The following is a 19,618-nucleotide window of genomic DNA, read 5'->3' as shown; positions in this document are numbered from 1 at the left end:
AAAAGGAGGAGACAATGTAGAACAAGAGGAGAAAAGAGAATCGGATTCCACGTGGTCGGCGTTGAAGTGGTGCACGCGCACGCCCCGCATCCTCCTCTCCTTTTGTGCCCGCAATAGCCAATCATCGGTGCCGGCGGTGGAGAAGGGTCAGATGAGTGAGCACACCACCCTTCATGCCCTTTTGCCAGAAATAGAGCTGCAGTCCCCGTCCGTTGGATGGGCGGGTGGCTGCCCGGCAGGCGTTTTGTTGTCTTGTTCGCCGCCCAATCCTTTGTCGTGTTATTCGCTTGTGTGTGTGTGTGTGTGTTTTCTCATGTGAGTGTGCAGTGTTAGAATGATGTTAGAGACGTCCGCCGAGTGAAGCAAGTCTCGCGAAGAGTCGCGGCACACGCCGACGGTGGGGCTACGAGCGATGAGCGCCGTCACACAGCTTCTCACGGTGCGCACACGCGCTGGTTCGAAAGGCACGGCGAGGCGGACGCAGACACGGAGGCTAGCGCGCACTTGCACACGGAGAAGAAAAACGGAGTGAGAGCGAAACGAAACGGTAAGAGAAGCGAAGAAAAAAAAAAAAGCAGCTGTGCGAGGGCGAAGCGGCACACGCAGCGGGAGGGAGGATAAAGTTACAAAGCATATCAGCTCGCGGCGCGGCACGTCGCGGCAACCTTTTTTGTTTCCGCATCCACGACCTCTGCACCCGTGATCGAAACGACGTAAAGGCAATCTGCGGAACTCACTCTCTCACACACACACACTCACCACCCCAGACTACGCGTCGAAGGAGTCGTAGAGGAGATGATTGATTCCTGGTGCCAGTGCAAAAGTGCCGTCGTCGACCAACTCGCACACGCCGTTGTAGCGGATGAGGAACTTCCGGCTCTCGTCGAACCACCGCAGCTCGTACTCGTTGTTTACGAAGACCTGAACGGCGCCGTTGGAGAGAAGAAAGGCGCTGAGGGTGCGGTTCTCGTTGAAGCGGAACCACCGCACGTACAGGAAAGGCTCGCCGTTGCAGCTGTAGGCGCTGCGAGGTGCCTGGTACACGGAGACGGTGCCAGGGGTACGCTGCTGCTTCATCATGTTTGTGTCATACGCTACGATGTCCTGCAGCGCATGGAAAGCGATCCGGAGCTCCGGGTGACCCTTCGCCTTGAGCAGCGATGTGGCGCGGGTGGAGTCGACGCCCTCCACCGTATCCACCTGATTCACAACGAAGAACTGCCGCTCCAGCATGGAAAAGACTGCCGAGTGCATCGGAAAGTCACTTGTAAGAAAAATGGCGCCGGTGCGGCCCGGCTGCGCGTGATAGACGAACGCGTACGGCTCCTCCTCCCCTTCCGCCCACGTCCCGGAGGCAGCAACGCGCTCCGGCTCAGCTTGCGGAAACAAGTAAAAGTGTCGAATCCACTCCCCATTCAGCAACGCGTCGCGCTCCTCCGGCGTTGGCTGCTGCGCTACCTCATCTCGGCGATCCTTCTTGAAGCGCGCGAACGGCCGCCACGGGCCCTCCGGGACGCTCTCTACTGGTCGCTGTTTTACCTCCACGTCCTCTGGCCGTTGTGGTCGCGGGGCTACCCCGACGGCTGCAGTCCCGCCGCCGCGGTGCGAGCCGTTGCTACTACGCTCCTCCTGTTGCTGCATCGCAGCGATTGAAATTCGAGGTAGGTTAATCTGCTCCACCTCATGCGCATCGTCCACACTCACGTCGAGGGTGTCCTGTGCACCACGGCGCCGACGGCTGCTGTCTTTGGCTGCTCGGCTGCCCTTCTGCTTTACAGCAGAGCGGTTCTTGTCCTGCTTGGGGGGCCGGCCACGACGACGCGGCGGCTCAGGCGGTGCCGACGCCTCATCCCCGCTCTCCGCTTCTTCGTTGAGGCTGGCAGCGGCTTGGAATGAGCCGCGCACAGCATCAGCCCGCGCCGCTGCGTTCGTTTTTCTCGACCCGCTGTAGTACTGAGTTCCGCCAGTCAGCAAGAGGTGCTCCCGCAGCACACAGCTGTTTGAGTGCACCGCACGGCAGCAGGAGCACGTGCACTGCCGCTGATACGCTGTGTAGCAGTCTGGGCACAGGTCGCGGCCGCATGGGCAGTGAAAGAAGTGCAAGTCCTTCTCCCCTGGGCCAGTCGGGAGAAACTCATAGTCGCACATGTCACAAACGAAGCCGTATTGATACTTCTTGCTCATCACCTGCATCACCTCTTTGAAACGGTGTGGGTGGGCGGCGGACTTCTCCTGCTCCTCTGCGAGCCACGTGATGCTGTAGCGCTCCTGGTCCTCCTCAATGGTCAGCCGAAAGCTGGCGAGCAGCCACGCATGCTCGATCAGCAGCATCGCAGAAAGCGCGCGGCGGTGGTCCGCCTCGTCGTGCCAGATAACATCCAGACCAAGCTCGAGCGCGACACGCTGCGCACGCTTCATCACCGGCGATGATCCCCTGTGGCCTGCACACCCCTGTGCGGAGGAGACGGCGGCGGCGCTAGCAGATGCCTGCCGCCTCAGCGATGCCTGCCGCGAAGACGATGGGGATGGGTTTACGGCTGAAAGCGGCAATGTAGTGCGGCTCGCCAGCAGAGAGGTGGACGCCTGTGTCGATGCCGCTGTCGTCGTGCTGCGCGGGGCATCAGCGGATAAGTCGCGGGTGCTGCCTTTGAGGATCAACGAGGAAGGCTGGCGCAGAGACGCGTCGCGCCTTTTCTTGCCGCTCGACGCAGCCCTCTTGTGCGAGGTGGGCATCGCGCTCGCTTCAGTTGGCGCCTCCGCATCCTCCAGCAGCTCCACACTCCCGCTGCGCTGAATGTCGGGGCGCATGTGCTCGCTGAGAGGCTGCTGTTTGCCGCTTGTGAGCAGAGTTGGCGTGGCACAGGACGGCTCCACCAATGCCTTGGGGTGGCCTACGCTGTCCCTCTGCCCGGCTGCTACTGAGCCGGCGGTCTCCAGAGCATCCTGCAGACGCACAGGCGACATACCGCGGCTGTGGCGCTGCGACGTGCTGGTGCCACGGTTCACCGCCTCCGCCTCCGCCTCCGCCTCACCCTCATCGTCGCCGCTGTTGGCACACGTATGCGCCGCACTAGACTGCAACCTCGCGCCAGCCGGAGGAGCTATTCGCCTGCTGTACTCCGTCGACGCTGCTCGTGAGACGACGCGCGACGAGGGAGCCGACACGGCGCCCGTTGCCCGTCGGGCGGACTTGGATCGTCGCGTCTTGGCAGTCTCCTCCGCCATGACGACGGATATCTCGCGGATGGGCTTGCTGCGCTTGCGGGTGCTGGCGCGCACGTCGTATACCTGCACTGTGACCGCCCCATCAATGCCGCCCTCGCCGCAGCGCTGCACCACCTTGAGAGAGCTGCGCGCTGGAGATGTAGTGGCGCCAGATGTGTTTAGGCCACCGTTGCGCGCGCTGCCGCTGCTGCTGTGCTGCGCGTCGGTCTCGCCATTGTCCTCGTTGGAGGCCGAGGCGGGGCTGTGTAGGCGACTGTTCCGCAACGACGCTGCCACGCCGGCACTACGCTCCTCGACCGCACGCATCAGGTGCGCCTCATCGTGAGACAGCAGGAAGTCATCCTGCACGCCGAGAAATGCCGCCACAGCTGCAGGTGGATAGCGCCGCCGTAAGTTCCACAACTTGTTCTCCAGGATCGTGCTCACGCTCGGCCGCTCCTCGGGGTTGACGACGAGGATGGAGTTTACAAGTTGCTTCAGGTCCTGTGACACTGTAACGCCGACAGGCCACTGCCAGTCCCCGGCCGCCACGCGGCGCAGCAGGCGCTCATTCATGCGGTGCTGCTGACTCAAGTCGTTGCCCTTCTCGCCCTCCGCGCCATGCGTGATGTCTCCACGTCCGGTCACGCCCGCTGCACCCGCGCCACCGGGGGCGCTGCCCGCTGCCGGCGCCGGCGTCTCCGGCGCCGGATACGGGTTCCGCTGCGTGAAAATAGAAAAGAGGACAATCCCCAGCGACCATACATCAGCAGCCACGCCGACGCTCACGCGCCTGTCCTTGTGAAGGGCGTTGTGCGCCATCTCCGGAGACATGAAAGACACAGTGCCCGCCACCACGTCGCCTGCCGGTGGCTTGAGCGAGTTACAAGCCAGGCCAAAGTCAATCAGCTTCAGGTTACCATCGAGGTCGAAGACAAAGTTCTGCAGCTTGATGTCGCGGTGGATGCAACCCTCTGCGTGCACGTACGAGACGGCTTGAACCGCCTGATGCGCCATGAAAAGCATCTCCGCTTCGCTGGTGATACGAGTGCTGAGGAGAAGGTCGTGTAGCGTGCTCGGAACACACAGCTCCATGCCGATCACGATCAAGTCCGCTGTCTTGTTGAGCGCCCCAAACTCGAAACGCGGAAGCAGGAGCCGCCCTTTCGTACACACGCGACTCAGCACATCTAGCTCCTGGCGAAGCCGCGTACTCTTGCCTGTTGAAATTTTAAGGGCCAGACGTGGATAGTCGCTGCTGACGGCGCGGTACACCGTGCCGAAGGAGCCCTGGCCAATGCGCTCGCACGGCCACACCTCCTTCACGATCTCCGACTCGCCGCTACGCACAGCAGGGAATCGCAGCACCACCTTGTGCAGGCGGTCCCCATCGTAGTCGATCGCATCGACTGTGCCGAGCATCACGTGATCGCACCAGCGTCTATATGTGGTAGTTGATTGGGGCTGCTTTGATTGCAATAGACAGCAAACTCTGCCACTAAAGCCGCGCTTCCACCCTCCCTACCTCCTTTCTCTTCCGTGTGAACCGCAGCTTTTCGATGCGGCGCTGGCATGCGCTGCGTTAAGTGCAGGTGCAAGCAGTCTACGCCGGCACACGCGTCAGCAACAAGGCACAACGACGCGCTTCTCAACTTGAGCTACAAGGCAGGAGCAGATGAAGAGCAAAGACAAAAACAGAGGAGAGCAATATGAGCAGGGCAGTGAAGAAGACGCGCAAACACACTTGCAGGACAAGAAGCACAGATAGAGAAGACGCAGCACAATAACAGCCCGGAACGGAGCAAAACAGAAGGGAAAATAATAACAATAGGAAGGCCGACAAATCATCCGCAGGTGCAACCACTCAGTCAGCAAGGAAGAAACTAGTGCTATATATATATATATATATATATGAGCTGATCTTCTCTATAATGTATGGTAGAGCACTGTGCAGGAGAAAAAACAAACAAACGGCCAAGGCAATGCGAAGGAGTAACCTCAGTAATGTTGGCTACAGTGCCAGTAAACTCTGCATGCGGTTGATTTGGATGTTTGTGTGTGAGTGTGTGTGAGGGCGGGGGGGGGGGCTTTCCGAAACAAAAAAAAGCTCCGAAGGGGCAAGTCTGTGAGAAGGGGTTTCTGTGCCTCTGCTGGCGCACGGTGTGTCTGCGAGCACGCTTGTATGCTTGTCTGTCTGCTAACCTGTTACTTTGTACGCTCCCTCCCTCTCGCTCTCTCGCTCTCTCGCTCACTCTTTGAGTATGTGCACAGTGGCGCAGTGTGTGTGCGCGTGTGTTTCGGCCGTTTATTCTGGCCGTCCATCCGTCCCGCATTCAAACACGTCGAGTAGACAACAGAGGAAGAGCAACAACGAAAAGGAGAGAAGGCGAGGAGAATGATACGCTCCAAGCATGGGTGCCGATGCAGCCAGGCAAGGAGGAGACACAGGAGGGGGGAGACCCGCACAAACGCGAATGGAGCAATACACCAAGAGAGCGCACGGCCCATTCTTTTTTTTTCTTTCCCTGCTTCCAGAGCGATGAGGCTCTCAAGCAGAGCGTGTGAGAGAGACGCACATAGGCCGATGCAGACAGCCTGCGCCGCCCCGCCGCTGAATGAGAGGGGCGCGCGCGCACAAGCTGCACGAGACAGTCTCATCCCCTCTTCCCCGAGAAGCATGCCCGGCCACGCCGTAGCGCCTCCTCCTCTCTGTGGCGCCTCTATATGTTGGAAACTGTAGTGCTGTGGGGCCCCATGTTCTGCCTCACCGATCTGCATATAAGTCTGTTTGTGTGTGTGTGTGTGTGTATTTTTGCGTGCTCTAGTCACTCCAGAGCCGGTATGCGGAGGGGTCAACCTCGCACGGCACTCTTCGCTACAAGCATCTCCGCCACCAGCGGCGTCAGGAGCAGGGGGAGTGTCCGAGTATGCAGCAGTCGCATCACTTTCCTCTCGCCCTTATCAAGGACACGCAAAGGGAAAAGACGGCGCTGCTGCAACACGCACAAAATCGGTCCGGGTTGCCTCATCTGTCAAGCACTGAAGGTAGTACAAGGAGTCCCCTGACACGAGCTGGCGTCGAAATCCGCTGCTGGCCGCATACACAGCAAGCAGTGCACGCATGTACGCTTGCGCCTCAGCTTCCAGAAGCGTGGAGGTTTTCCAATCGCCCCCTCGCAAGGAGCTGATGACGAGATAGTGCACCTGCACGGCGTTGCTGAGGCAGTGGTTCAGGAATCGAAGGGCCATATCGGCCTCTGTGCGCTCCTTGAAGCCAGCTGCCGCAGCCGATGGAGTCGATGTCGTCATCGTTGGTTTCCTAGCCTTTGATTAGCTCCCAGAAGGAAGAGAAAAAAAAAACATCATTGGGGGAGATGGGAAAATCGTAAAGGCGTATGCGCATTTGCGTGTGCGTGCAAAGAGAAGAGCTAGAGCGATGCCGCCTCCTTCGCAGGGTGGGGGCATTCATATCCGCAAGGGAAGCCGCTAAGGCGGAGGGCAAGGCACACATCTTTACAAGAGTAAAAAGTACGCAGCCTCCTCAATCTTGCCCGCCTCCTCGTGGGCGGGCACCCCATGTCGTTGCGCACGAGGCGCACGCCCGCGATACACCAACTGCTGAGCAGTGGTTCTACGTTCTGTCATCGCAAGAAGTTGAGTCCGTGAAACCCTCTCCCTGACTGTGATAGTGCCTTCCCCTACCCCTCTGCGTATGCGAGTTTCTTTTTTCTTTTTCGTTGCGCATTCTTCTTGTAGTTGAGCAAGAAGACGGGGACGAGTTGCGTATTCTGTTTGTTGCCTCGTTTGCCTCCCTGCGCTCGCCGGTGTTGTGGCGCCACAGCACCGGCGAGCGCAAAGCGCAGCACAGTGGGAAAAGGATGAGTGCCACCGCACGCACACACAGAGAAAATACAAAAATGAGCGTGCGCACAATGCGCAAGGAGAACAGAGAAGAGTGTGTCTGCTGCTGCTGCTGCTGCCGCCCCGGCAGTAGGGCTTCTGGATTTCCGAGTGTTCTCGGAAATCCAGAAAGAGGTGAAGGAAGGAGACGGAGGCAAGTACGGGGGGGGGGGAGGGGGCTCCACCCAGTACAAACAAAGCCCGAAAAGAGGCAACAAAAGAAAAGACTATGGTACATGATGTCAGGTCTAGCGGTGATGCAGAAAAGAAAACGCAAAAGGAAACCAAAACAGCCGTATATATATATATATATATATAGGGCATTCATACGCACATGCACACACATATATGAGATAACTCACGTGCCCGCCCAAGAACACACGCACATACTCACACACGATCCATATTGCCCACTTGTGAAGGACTCAACAACACAGCTTAAGCAAAAACAAGCCAAGCAGTGTCACAGAAAATGCGCAGGGAGGAAAAGACAGAAGAAACGTAGAAACAACCATGTCTCACTCTGCATGAGGCACGCTGAAAAACACGCGCAGAGTTCGTTCGATAGAGCGCTGATAGTAGTACTCCATCGGCAACTCGGGCTCTTCAGTCTCCCCGTCGTTGCGCGGCGCAGTGTGACGGTGCCACTGCCTCCCACGTGAGCCGCTAGGTTCGACTACAGACGGGCACGTCTGCGCGGACGTCTCACCCCAACTGAACGGCAAGGAACTCGACAGCACAAACATAGCCGGCACGGTTGCTGCCATGTGCTGTCGTGCGTGCTTGGTGTCAGCACAGCTGAGGCGTCTCTGCGTGTGGCTCGAGGTGAGACGCTCGTTAGTATCGCGCTCGCACCCGTGTCTCTTTGCTCGGCACTCCTTGGGGCGGCTGCCGACCTCGCGTGGCCGGGTCGGCGCGGTGAAACAGCAACGAGCCTGCGACAGACCACCGCCACCACCCGCATCGCGCTCAAGGTCTCTTAGCGAACAGTCACCATCCTTCTCTTTTTCTGCTGGCGCCAGCTTCTGACACGGTTGCCTGCGCTGAGGCGCATCATCGGGTGGCAGGGTAGGCGAAGCGGCACCGATGTCCTCCGCTCCTCGCCCGAGAGTATGGGGTGCACCGTGCTGAGGCGGAGAGGAGCCAGGGGCATTGGCGCGAAGGCCCCCGGCGGCGATGGATTCCATTGTGGAAAATGTGTTGATGTTGCGCGGTTGAGGGCTCTGTTGCTGCTGTTGCAAGCGCTCACGCTCGCGGGCCTGTCGAGCCGCCTCCGCCACAGCCCGTGCGTGGGAGTCGCAGCGCTCTCGCTCCTCCTGCTGACGCTGCTGCTGTACGGCCAACAGCTCTTGGTAGTTCATGTCATACAGATAGCGCCGCGCAACGTCACCCAGGACTTCGTAGGCCTCTTGAATGTCCGTGAAGTCCCTCGAGAGGGGCTGGCACGAGGCCGCCGCTGCATTTGAGCGCGCAACGCTTGCGTTGGCTGATGCATTCTCATCTCTCTTTGCGGCGACACGGTGCCTGTCAGCATCTACTGTGGAGGTCAACTCTGTCGCCGCGCCACTGCCCACCTTGTCCGGATGGAACTGGAGCGCCAGACGCTTGAAGGCGCGGCGAATCTCCTCGCCGGAGGCGTGGGGCAGTACATCGAGAATAGCGTAGTAATCCTTCAGCATCACACATGCCCCCAGCTCATATAAGCCCACAACATAACAGTCACGAGGAGCGGCCTCTTGCACGTCACAGTCAATGGCAAAAGCGGAAGCGGGTGAGAACGCAGAGAAAGGAAGACGGTGAACGGCCAGCAATAGGAGAGGCAGATGCGCACGAGAAGGGCAGAGCTGACGCTACGCTGTCCATTCATGCGCAGAGATGCGCATCCCGGTCAGTGAAAGAGAGAGAGTGTCCGCCGGCAAAGCGTTTGCGCCGATGTGTGCTTCGGCGTGGAAGGAGTTTCAATCGGTGAATGTATGCTTTCGCCTTCCGTTTCTTTCGCACGTGCAGTGGTGCTGGGATGCTTTCCCTATCCCTGGCCTGCCGCGCGCTGCTGCACGGTGAGAGAAGTACCGAGAAGAGGCGAGACACGAACGGTAAAGAAGAAGGAAGAGAGAGTGGAAAGATGGTAACGCTCATCCGGCCCGCAGAGGTCGTCGGTGCAGAGGCAAAGAGCGGCAAAGACGGCCGGCATCCCCCATCACGAGTCCCACAGCCAACGAGGCAGGCCATCGCGCAGGCTGTCGTCGTCTGCGGAGCACGCCAGCACACAAGGTCAAGAAAAGAGTAACACTTAGCTGGGCCCCCCACTTCAAAAGCAGTCCAGAGTCGATGCGCCAACGCTATCGTAGTGCAACGAGTGAGTGATGTCAGCGCGGCTGCAGCGTACTTCCTTTGCTCAGCTCCCCCCTCCTTCTCCCTTCTGCTTGTGCTGCTGCGTTTGTTTGTACTTTCGTGCTCAAGCCCGCGCTTGCGGCGTCTGACCTACGCTTCGCTGCACATTAGAGTTGACCCCGTCGATGCGTTCCCTCCAACTTGATTAATCGAGTTAATGTATTCGCGTCTCTCTCTCGCTCAGGGCACGGACAACACTGTCCCGCGAGCGTTGCCGACTGCCGTTCTTTCATGAGGTCTGTCGGCTCCTTTTCTCGCGGTAAACCAAGGTAGCGTAGCGGATGATACTGCTGCAAATGCATCGACAGCAGTGCGTAGGTGCTGGGAGCAGAAGCGCCACTCCAGCGGAGATGTGTGGGAAGAAAGAGAGAAAGGCACGCACAGAGAGGAAGCGTTCGAAGATTGCAGCGCTTGCACGATCCATCTTTCCTTGTCTCTGATTTTTCGTCCTTTCCTATGCGGCGTGTTGTCCCTGATGTGTTGCGGCGATGATCAGCGCGCCTTGCGGGCAAGCTGCGCCTCCTTTCGCTCTCGCGCACTCATGAAAGAGTTCTCGATTGCTTTCACGCCCATCTTCTCGTCCACCACGTGCCGGTTTACCTTTCCGCGCCTCTCCATCTTCACGTAATAGCTATCTTTGAGCAGCTCGTCCAGCTCTGCCTGCTTCCAGGCGCGGCTGCGTTCGGACTTGGACATCTTCAGCAGCTTCAGCGCCTCCAGCTTCTCGTTGCGCTCCGTGCGGTGTCTCTTCGCGTCTCGGCCGTCATCGCCGCCGCCGTCCAGAGCTGCCGCGGCTGAATGCTCCTCGGAAGCACGTTGCCGCTTCTCCCGCAGCTCAGTAGCCATCTGCCTCACAAACGGAGCGAATTCGTCCTGCAAAGGAATGCGCAGCACACGCATCCGCTTGATCTCACCGCAGTTGGGGATCTTGAAAAGCGCGAAGCCGTGCGTGAGGTCGGTGAGGTCAATGAGCTGCAGTTGAAAGATGTAGCGGCACTCGTGCTCCTTGTAGGCCCGCAGGAACGACACGAAGGCCCGGGCGGCGAGGTTCAGCAGCTTCTCATTGCGGCACTCCTCTCGCCGCAGCGCAAGAATGGAGGGACTCGCGCACATGTCGCCCAGCACCTCCTTCCGTTTCGCAAGTCGCTGGCTCTTCCCTTCAACCATCGCTTGATGCGCCTCATGCAGCTGCTGGCGGCGCTCTCTTCGACTCAGCTGCTTCTCACGGTGCGCCTGGTGAATCGCCTTCCGCTTATCCGGCAGCTCGGAGCTGAGCAGCGTGCGTCGCGCGTTCATGTTACGCACCGCATCCTTGGCGGCGTCGACGCTGTCCCGCTCCCCGTCTAGCGCCTGGAGAGGTACGTTCTGCAGCCGCATGAAATTGATGTACTCCAGCTCCTGCGGCATGAGAAAGACGACACTCTTACCACTGCGCCCCATGCGCGCCGTGCGGCCGATGCGGTGGATGAACGTGTTGGGGTCCACCGGCGGGTCGTACTGCACCACCACGCCCACCTCCGGGATATCCAACCCGCGTGCCGCCACGTCGGTGCACACGAGCACGCATCTCGAGCGCTTCGTCACTTGCCGGTGCACCTTCTGACGCTTCTCCAATTTCATTTGGCCGTGGAGGGCGAAGACGTTGTCCGCCTCGTCTTTCCACAGTACCGCCGAGAGCGCCTCGTAGAGCCACTCCACGCTGGCACACGTCATGACATACACCAGCACCTTCTCATCCTTGTGCGACGCCAGGAACTCAACGAGGCGGTCCAGCTTCTGCGAAGCCCGCGTGAAGGCGAAGAAGTTAGAGAGCTGCTCGGGTATCTGCGGCTTTGCAGTGTCGCTGTCGGCGGAGTTGAGGGAGTTGATGCGGACAGTGACCGACACCGGGTTGCGCATCCCAGCCCGCGCCAGCTCCGTCAGCTCTTTTGTCTGCGTCGCACTGAACAGACCGGTGCGGCGCTGCTTCGGCAACCGCTTCAGCAGCGCATCCAGTTTTGCCCGGAAGCCGAACTCGAGCAGCTTATCAGCCTCGTCGAGAATGAGAAGCTCGAACTGACTCAAGTGAAAGAGGTTCGCGTGCTTGGAGGAGACGAGCAGTTCGTAGAGGCGGCCCGGTGTGCCGACTAGCACGTTGCCGCCCTGCTTGCTGAATTCCTCGACGTCGTGCTTGATGTCGCGTCCGCCGATGTAGCACTGGTACGAGTAGGCGGGAAGACCGTTCGCCGGGCTGCCGTTTTTGTACTCTTTCGTCACAAAGTGCAACATGCGCTTTACAATCTGAAACACCTGCTGCGCCAACTCCCTCGATGGCAGCACGAGAACGGCGAAGACAGCGTTCTTGTACTCCTTTGCTACCTCGCGGCACCGTGGGCGCAGCAGCATCTCCAGGCACGGAATAAGGTATGCGAGCGTCTTGCCGCTGCCGGTGATGGCCTCCACAACTACGTCGTAGTTGGTGAGGAAGAGTGGAATGGTGCGGGCCTGGACAGGAGCCATTGTCGTGAACTTCATGTTGTCGCGGAGGAACGCGAGGGTCGGCTCACTAAGCTTGACCCCCTTCATCGTTTCCCATGTGTTCGCCATGGCGAGGGCAGCGACTCAGCGAAGCACCACACAGGTGCCCCCACTACCACGACCAACGGCACTTGAGGCCTTCGAAGCTAAAGTGGGCGCGGTAGGAAGTGAGGGCACACACAAAGGTATAGAGGGACGCGGTCGGCAGTGCGGGCACGGGAGGCACGGTTGAGGCGGTGCCGGTGGTCGTGTGATTGTTCTCTTTCTTTCTCGAGCGGCGATTCCGTTGCTGTTTTCCTTTCGTGCTTTTCGTGCTTTTCGTGCGTGTGTGTGTGTGTGTGTGTGTGTTACGGCGATGCACGCGCGAGCCGCAGCGAAGGATAGAGAAGGCACGGGAGAATAAGGTGGAGGGAATGTGGCGACAGACGGCGCACATAAGAAAGGAGCTTAGTCGCCCCACGCGCCACGCGTGACGGCCACATGGAAAGCAAGGGCCTCGGCGAATTCCGCGGCACACCGGCGCAGAAAGCAGTCGCCCTGGGACCTGAAAAAACAACGCTCTCGCATAGCACCAGATACATGGGAATGGATGCTACAGCGAACTGGTGCAGCCCACGAGTAAGCTACCAGCCCGCACACGTGCACCGGTCTAAAAGACTCGACTAGTTGCCCCCGCGGCTGCTTTGTGTTGCCGCGTGTTCGGCTGATCGTTGGGGCTTCGAAGTTGGTCACTTGTTCGAGACAAGATCGAAGGTGAACGCTGGAAGGATACCATTTGGCGGAGCAAAACGGCTACAGACGGCAAGTGAGAGGTCACCGAGATGACTCTCAGAAGGGGAAGGCAGAGCGAGGAATGGTAATAAAGGAAGCGACGGGCAAAGGCAACAGGGAGGTAGGGAAGGAGGAGTGAGCAGCCCGCATGGAAGCCGCTCCGTCATGCAAGCGACCTCTCTCTCCCCACTCATCTTGCCTTCCCTGCCATCCGCATCTTCCTCGATTCCGGAGCATACGCGGAAAAGAGAACAAAAGAAAAAAATTTTCCCGCTCAGCAAGCAAAGCACAAAAGCCCGGCGAGGCAAGTCTACCGTTCACACGATTGCGCACTCGCAAGAAACTCGGCAAGAGGGCGGCAGAACATAACACAAACACACTGAGCGACGAAAGAAAAGAACGAGGGAGAGCATCTTGGACCGTCGCAGTCGAGAAAAGTCGGGAAAACATACCGGTGCGTGTGCGAACAGGCATGAAAAAAGGGGGAGAAACAGGGCGTTTGCGAAGCGCCTGCAGTCACCGAAGGGCACCAGCAGATACACGAGGTGCACACACACAAGCAAAGGAGTGACGAGCCAAAATCAGGAATGGAAAAGCAGAAAAGACGCTGCCCGTACCCAGGCAAACAGGCAGTCAAGTCGTAAACACCAGCTCGAGCTGTGTCTGTCGGTAGCAGCAACGTGAACCACATGCAAATACAAATGCAGACATGCACAGTCAGACACAGGTGCAGGAAAGCCTTGCTTCTGTTTGATCTCGCTCTACTCGGCATGTTAGCTTCTCCTTCATTTTTTTCCTTTTCGTCTCCCTCTCTTGTGACCCGGTGTGGGTGGTGGATGTAGAGGGTAGGTCGCCTCTACACATCCTTGAAGAGCCCTCTAGCGCGGTGTTGTCCCTCTTCGTTTTGCGAGGTGTTTAGACTGTACAAGATAAAGCTCTCCTCGCGTCGGCTGCTGAAGGCATCACTGATGCGCATCAGCGCGTGACTTCGCAGCGACTACGTGCGGGTGCTTGCCTAAACACCAACCTCGACCTCTCTGTGTTCCAGCCCTCCACACTCTCCCTTCGCGTCAGAGAAACCCAGAGAGAAGACAAGGCGGGTGAGCAATCCAGTCGCAGATGATGGCACGCCGAGAAAAAAAAACTGAAAAAGCAGATACCGGCCCCAGACCTCTCGCGTGGCGCATGGCCGCGCCATGCAGCGTGTCGACAACCTTTGTGCCCTTACTCTTCCTCTATCACTTCCTCCTTGACTGCCTCCGCCTCCTTCCTCCCCTGACACGTACGCCTATGCGCCCAAAAGAGCCTCCGCAACGATCATCAAAAAGGGACGCGGAGATTGAAGGGAGAACGTGACGCGGCACGCGAGTAGAAGCGAGACAGCGGCAGACCATCCGAGATACAGGGGGCGGGGCGTGGGAAGAGCGGTTGAGGGGTCAGAGAATCTGCGTCCCCATCCTAGTTGCTTCCGCTTTTCCAGCACACGCGGTATCATCGCCTACGCACATGCTTTTGATGCTGTTGCTTTCCCTTTTGCCTTTGCTCTTCTCACGCCGTCTTGCCAATATCAAACGACAGCAGCAGCTCCGGCGTTGCGCACGTCCGTGACAAAGTCCTGCAGGGCGCTCATGTAACCGGGCATCAGCGGCAGGTTGTTGTGGCGCCCGTCCTCAAACTCGAGAAAGCGACGCAGCGGGACGGTGAGGTCGCTACCGTTGCCATCGCGCAGACACTTCGTCGCGGCCTTGTATAGTGTCCGCATCTGCTCCGGTGGCACTATCTCATCACGCATACCAGAGAGGAAGAGCATCGGCACCACAACCTTAGTAATCTTCTGCGCGCTGTTCCAACTTATCCGCAGAGCCAGGGGCTTGACGTAGTACTCGAAGATACCCACCGCAAGGCCTGGGCATTGACTCGCCAGCTTCGTCAGGATTGGCCGGCTCAGTGCAGAGGCCATGTCGCTAATGGAGCTGAAGGAGTTTTCTACAATCACAGCAGCTATGCGGCGGGCGTACCGCTCGTTGGCAGCCAAGTGAATCGAAACAGCGCCACCGAGGCTGGTGCCCATGACGATGATACGATCACGCGGCACACGAGGATCCTGCCACAGATAGTCGAAGCAGGCCTGCGCATCCAGCTCCAACGTCTCCTGTGTCTGCTCCGAGTCATCGCTAAGGCCAAAACCGCGATAGTCAACCATCATGACCGCGCACTTCAGGTGGGCCACAAAGGCCTGAGCAAGAGGCAGGCGATGGCCGACGTTACCGGCGTTTCCGTGAAAGTACAGCATCACAAAACTCGGCATCCCGCTCGACATGGTAACGCTTCTGCTGCTGCCAGGCACCACGCTGCCGGCGCTGGTACTGTCTGTAGCGCCACCTGATGCATCCACCTCTGCATGCGTGCCTCCCTCTGCGGTGGCCGCATTCGAGGATGCGCGCCCGATCGATTCGGGGACGCTTGCATTGCCGCTCTTTTCCGTGGACGGTGCAGGTGCTGGCCATAGCATGTAGCCCGACAATCGTACTTTATCAGCAGTGGTGACACACACACGCTCTGCATAGGGGATGCCGAGCGTCACCGGGTCTTCGCAGACCTCTCGGCTCTCTGGAGGAATCTGTGGGTAGTAGAGAAGCCGGTTCTGCTGACTTCGGTAGCGGTAGCTCATGATGTGCAGAAAGAGCGACACAAATACGGCGACCAGGACCAAGTAGAGTCCGGCCGAGAGAAGAAAGCCGCCAAAGCTCATCGTGCCGTTTTCGCTAGGAGAGATCAAGTTGTAAGTGCTGGCGTTGGAGTCCAAGCTCAGATGTCGCCTTGGAGAAGTGACTGTGAGTCTTTTTGGCACGTACGCATGCGCGCAGTCTGTGCCTTGAATGCTGCTGCTCGATGATGTCAAGGAATGCAGGCGAAGGCGTGCAGCCGAAGTCGCCGTTCCTTTGCTCCTTGCTCCCTCCCCCTCCCCCCAACCACCTCCCTACCTTTCTGTTTAGCGAGCAAACTGGATGAAGCGCGGTAGGAGAAGCACCCCAAACCGGGCAAGGGTGCGAAAGAAAGCGCGCCGACGAGGCGACAAAAACCAAAGGACGCGCAGGCGAGGGGGGGGGCGCGTGTGCGCGGGAGCCCAACACAGCGCAAGCGGAGAACACCAAAACGATGCGACGCAAGGACAAGGAGACCAAATAAAGTCTGGGAGTGTTGCCCTCTCGCCACCTTGTTATTGAAAGCTCCTCACGCAACCTTCAGACACTCTTGTTTTGCCTTGAACCAAAAACAAAGGACAGCTGAGCGATGCGCAAAGCGGGAGAGAGAGAGAATAGATGGTCACCACAGAGAGTCCAAATAGACATACATACATACATACATATATATATATATATATATGTATGTATGTATGTATGTTGTGCTAGAACGGCGGCGAAGAGAGAAAAGGCAGCAGTATGTCAGCACGCACAGCTACGACTTGCTTGCGGGATATGAAGATGATAAAGGATGCTGAGCGCCGAAGGGAGAGAGAGATGTAGGCGCAAACGGAAAGTAGCGCTGTTGAGGCTATGTGAAGCTTGCCAAAAGAAAGAGCGGAAAAGGGGGGTGGGCAACAGATAGCGGAGAGGAGCGGATGCAGTAACGGTTGAAACAGAGGTGCAGAGAGAGTGGTGATACTCACTCTCCCTCGAGCACCGTTTACCTCTCTTTGCTTTTTTCTTTTCTGCTGTTGCTCTTCCGTGACTGTCGAGCCGGCGGTGGTGAGGATGAAGGCGTACAGGGACAAGAAAAAAAAAGACGGGACGAACGTAGTCAGCCGATTTGTTTTTTTCTAAGGGGGCACACTCGGTGGCTTGGGTGCACACCAACCGCGCGTGCGCAGGCGTCGACAATACAATGACGGCGACTGCTTTTCTTCTCGTCTGCTTTGGCGTAGTGCACCGCGAAGAGAGAGGCAAGGAAGCAAAGAGGCAACAAGAAGGAAGAGTGGTAGAGAAAAAGAACCAGGCATTGCCGGCGAGAGCGTAGAGAAAGTCACAATCCCCAGAAGGGGGAGAGTCGGAGAGGGGTGAAGGGTCACAGGCCACCCGCGGATGGCGCCGCAGATGCCGCGGCGCGTTTCTTTTGAAGTGGCGAATGGAAAACAGAGAGCGCAGGTCAGGTGGCGCCAAATCCGCGTCTTTCGCTCTACCCAGCTCCTCGGTACCGACGTCATAGGTCCTTCGTGGAAAGAAGCACAGCCGTGAAGTGGTCTTCCGATCCCTGTTGCCGCTCCTTCAGGTTCCGGCCTAGGGGATGAGCTTCTCTCGCGTATCTCCTCTCCCAACACACATGAAGAAGGCAGCGGAAAGAGTCGACCCCAGACGATTGAAAGAGGGGCCGCCGCAGGCTTGACCTTTTCCAAAAAGAGGGCAGCAGCAGCGCCTCGTACCATTCATACGACAATGGCATTGGCTCCTCGTCACTCTTGTAGTGCGTCTCGCTTGCCTATATTGTTTCATCTCTTCGTTTTTGCCGTTTGTCTTTTGAGCTGCCGCGGCGTATTTTAATGTGCATGAATGTGGGCGAAAGAGTGCTTACATGCGTGTTCGAGTATCTGCAAGAAAACAGAGGTTGTTGGTATTCCACTACGCTTGTTGGAGTATAGGCGTGTGTGGCTGACCGTCGGGCTGTCTGTCTGCGCTGGAGTGCTACCGCCGCCATTGCACCCTACAACACAAAGTTCAATGAAAAGGGAGTGAAAGAAAAGCGCGAGAGCGCGAACAACGGACGACTCGGGCAAGGAAAGCCAGCCTCCATCTTCCCTCGAAAAGCACATAAAGAAAAACGAAGAGCCACGAAGACACGTGCGAGTGTGCCTGCAGGTAGGTGTACATGTATGGGTAAAAGCGAGTGTCTCATGCACGTAGAAAAGGATAAAAAAAAATCCAGCGAGCCAAACTTTAAACAGAAACGACAGGAGCAGCAGCATGGGACAGAGGAGACGGAGCCCATAAGCCGAAAGCACACGCGCGCACAACACGTAGACGGGAAGAGATAAAGAGATGAAACATAGGCTGATGACAGCATGTACGCAAATAGAGCAAAGACACGTACTCTCACGCACAGCCAAACAAGCACACCTTCTGACACACACACACGCGCACACCTTCTTGTATGCTTGCTAGCGCATTCCAAAAAGGTAAATACCTATGCTCTCCTCCGGTTTTCGTTACCCCCACCTTCACTCCTTGCCTGCTTCGTTTCCCTTATGCCACGTCAAGTAAAGTACAACATACATGTATATAGGTAGAACACACGCACACAGGCACGCCACGCATGCGAAAAAGAAGAACGAGAAGAGATCGACAGTAGAGAGAAGCGAGACAGAGAGAGAGTCGGAGAGAGCGAGAGGGTGAGAGGATAATAAGAACAATATATGGGAAAAAAAAAGAGGACGAGCAAAGAAAACAGAGGCACACAAAGAATCGCCGCGGTTTGATGCGTCCAGTGGAAATAAACACGAGGGAGAATTGGCTTAGAGAACGAGAAGAGGAGAGGGTGGGGCGAAGAAAAAGAAAAAAAAACAGTAAGCGAAACGAGAGGGCTGACCAATAATAATGATAATAATAAAACGTCTAAACGTTGCAGCGGACACGCAGCCACTCTGTTTTCTTCAGCCCCTCCCTACATGCTCTGCCTATTCTTTCAGTCTAAGCCTTAAAATGTCCTGCGTCGCACGCGGATCCCGTTCACTCTCTAACACACTGCATGGCGCTCGCTTCCAGCTAGCCAACATACGCCTTTTGAGGGACTCTAAGAGCGCACAACAGAACACGAAAAAGGGAAAAAGTTTGTCTTCGTGCGTTCGTTTATTTAGAGACAGCTGTCCCTGAGAGATGAGGACGGCGCTGCCAAAAAAAAAAAAAAAAAAAAAAAAAAAAAAGCGTAGACTCCGCTTACACAGCTTTTTTACCTTTCGTGGAACCCCCGCCGCCTCCCTACTCCCTCTACATTTGGTTTTCGCTATTTCGTCTGTCCCATTGCCTGTCTCCAGTACAAGCGTCGCCCCATTTGCAACGGCTGAAGTCGGAAGTGACCCCCTTGCAGATAGCACCATCGCCGGTCTCCATCGAAGAGCCACGAGAAGACATCAGCGCCGGAGAACGCCCACAGCCCCACATCAAGAAAAAAAAGAGCGTCATGGAGTAAATGGGGAGGAGGAGAAACAAAAGCACGAAGAGGCTCGGAAGGCATTTCTCCCACCAAGAACAACACGAAAAAAGGGATCCACCGCCTATTGACTAAAAAAATCGCACCAGAACGCCGAAGAACACACATACACGCACAAAAAAAAAACAAAGACACTCATATATACATATGTAGTGATGTGCATGTACAAGATGACGCAACTGTGACCGGAACTCAGGCCAAGAACAAAATTGAAACGCATATGGGTGGATCACAAAAATTCTTCAAAGTGCGTGACTCCACCGCGAGCGAGTCCTCCGATAGGCGCATACAACCGCAGCCCACCCGTCTCTGTAGGGTGGGGGGTTACAGCTGCATCCTGGGCGTCTAGGACGAGCCGCCTGCCTTCGCATCGGGCCATACGCCGCACGGGCACTTCCTGTCCTTGCTCGTCCCTTCCTCGGGTGCGTGCTGCGCGGCGGGCGTCCCACGGACATGGGTGAGCTGCATGGCCTGATCCAACGCGGGCCGCGCCCATGCTCCTGCTCGAGGGCGGAGGCGGTGGCGTCTGTCGTGCGGGTAATAGGGGAGTGGTCAAGGCGACATGCCGGATGAGCTCGAGGAGGACGTTGGCCAGCCTCAGGACAGGGTCCTCGGTGGCCCTGCGCACCCCCTG

The 19,618-nt window shown here is 57.5% G+C and overlaps 5 protein-coding genes across 5 annotated transcripts; all 5 read right to left on the bottom strand.

Moving 5' to 3' along the window:
• Nucleotides 1-768: 768 nt before the first annotated feature.
• LDBPK_354110 (protein kinase, putative) lies at nucleotides 769-4,626 on the bottom strand (the record flags this gene model as incomplete). The annotated part of the gene is made up of 1 exon (XM_003864941.1): nucleotides 769-4,626. The coding sequence occupies one exon, from the start codon at nucleotides 4,624-4,626 to the stop codon at nucleotides 769-771; it is 3,858 nt and encodes a 1,285-aa protein (XP_003864989.1).
• Nucleotides 4,627-6,165: 1,539 nt separating this feature from the next.
• LDBPK_354100 (hypothetical protein, conserved) lies at nucleotides 6,166-6,513 on the bottom strand (the record flags this gene model as incomplete). Its single annotated transcript, XM_003864940.1, has 1 exon — nucleotides 6,166-6,513. The coding sequence occupies one exon, from the start codon at nucleotides 6,511-6,513 to the stop codon at nucleotides 6,166-6,168; it is 348 nt and encodes a 115-aa protein (XP_003864988.1).
• Nucleotides 6,514-7,622: 1,109 nt separating this feature from the next.
• Nucleotides 7,623-8,783, bottom strand: LDBPK_354090 (hypothetical protein, conserved; the record flags this gene model as incomplete). The annotated part of the gene is made up of 1 exon (XM_003864939.1): nucleotides 7,623-8,783. One exon carries the CDS (start codon nucleotides 8,781-8,783, stop codon nucleotides 7,623-7,625), a length of 1,161 nt encoding a protein of 386 aa, XP_003864987.1.
• A 1,204-nt stretch (nucleotides 8,784-9,987) lies between these two features.
• Nucleotides 9,988-12,060, bottom strand: LDBPK_354080 (ATP-dependent RNA helicase, putative; the record flags this gene model as incomplete). The annotated part of the gene is made up of 1 exon (XM_003864938.1): nucleotides 9,988-12,060. One exon carries the CDS (start codon nucleotides 12,058-12,060, stop codon nucleotides 9,988-9,990), a length of 2,073 nt encoding a protein of 690 aa, XP_003864986.1.
• A 2,290-nt stretch (nucleotides 12,061-14,350) lies between these two features.
• Nucleotides 14,351-15,535, bottom strand: LDBPK_354070 (Bem46-like serine peptidase; the record flags this gene model as incomplete). Its single annotated transcript, XM_003864937.1, has 1 exon — nucleotides 14,351-15,535. One exon carries the CDS (start codon nucleotides 15,533-15,535, stop codon nucleotides 14,351-14,353), a length of 1,185 nt encoding a protein of 394 aa, XP_003864985.1.
• Between the last annotated feature and the right edge of the window lie 4,083 nt (nucleotides 15,536-19,618).

Source organism: Leishmania donovani, chromosome 35 (assembly GCF_000227135.1).
Source record: "Leishmania donovani BPK282A1 complete genome, chromosome 35".
In the NCBI taxonomy this organism is placed as follows: domain Eukaryota; phylum Euglenozoa; class Kinetoplastea; order Trypanosomatida; family Trypanosomatidae; genus Leishmania; species Leishmania donovani.
This window is presented reverse-complemented; position numbering and strand designations above follow the sequence as displayed.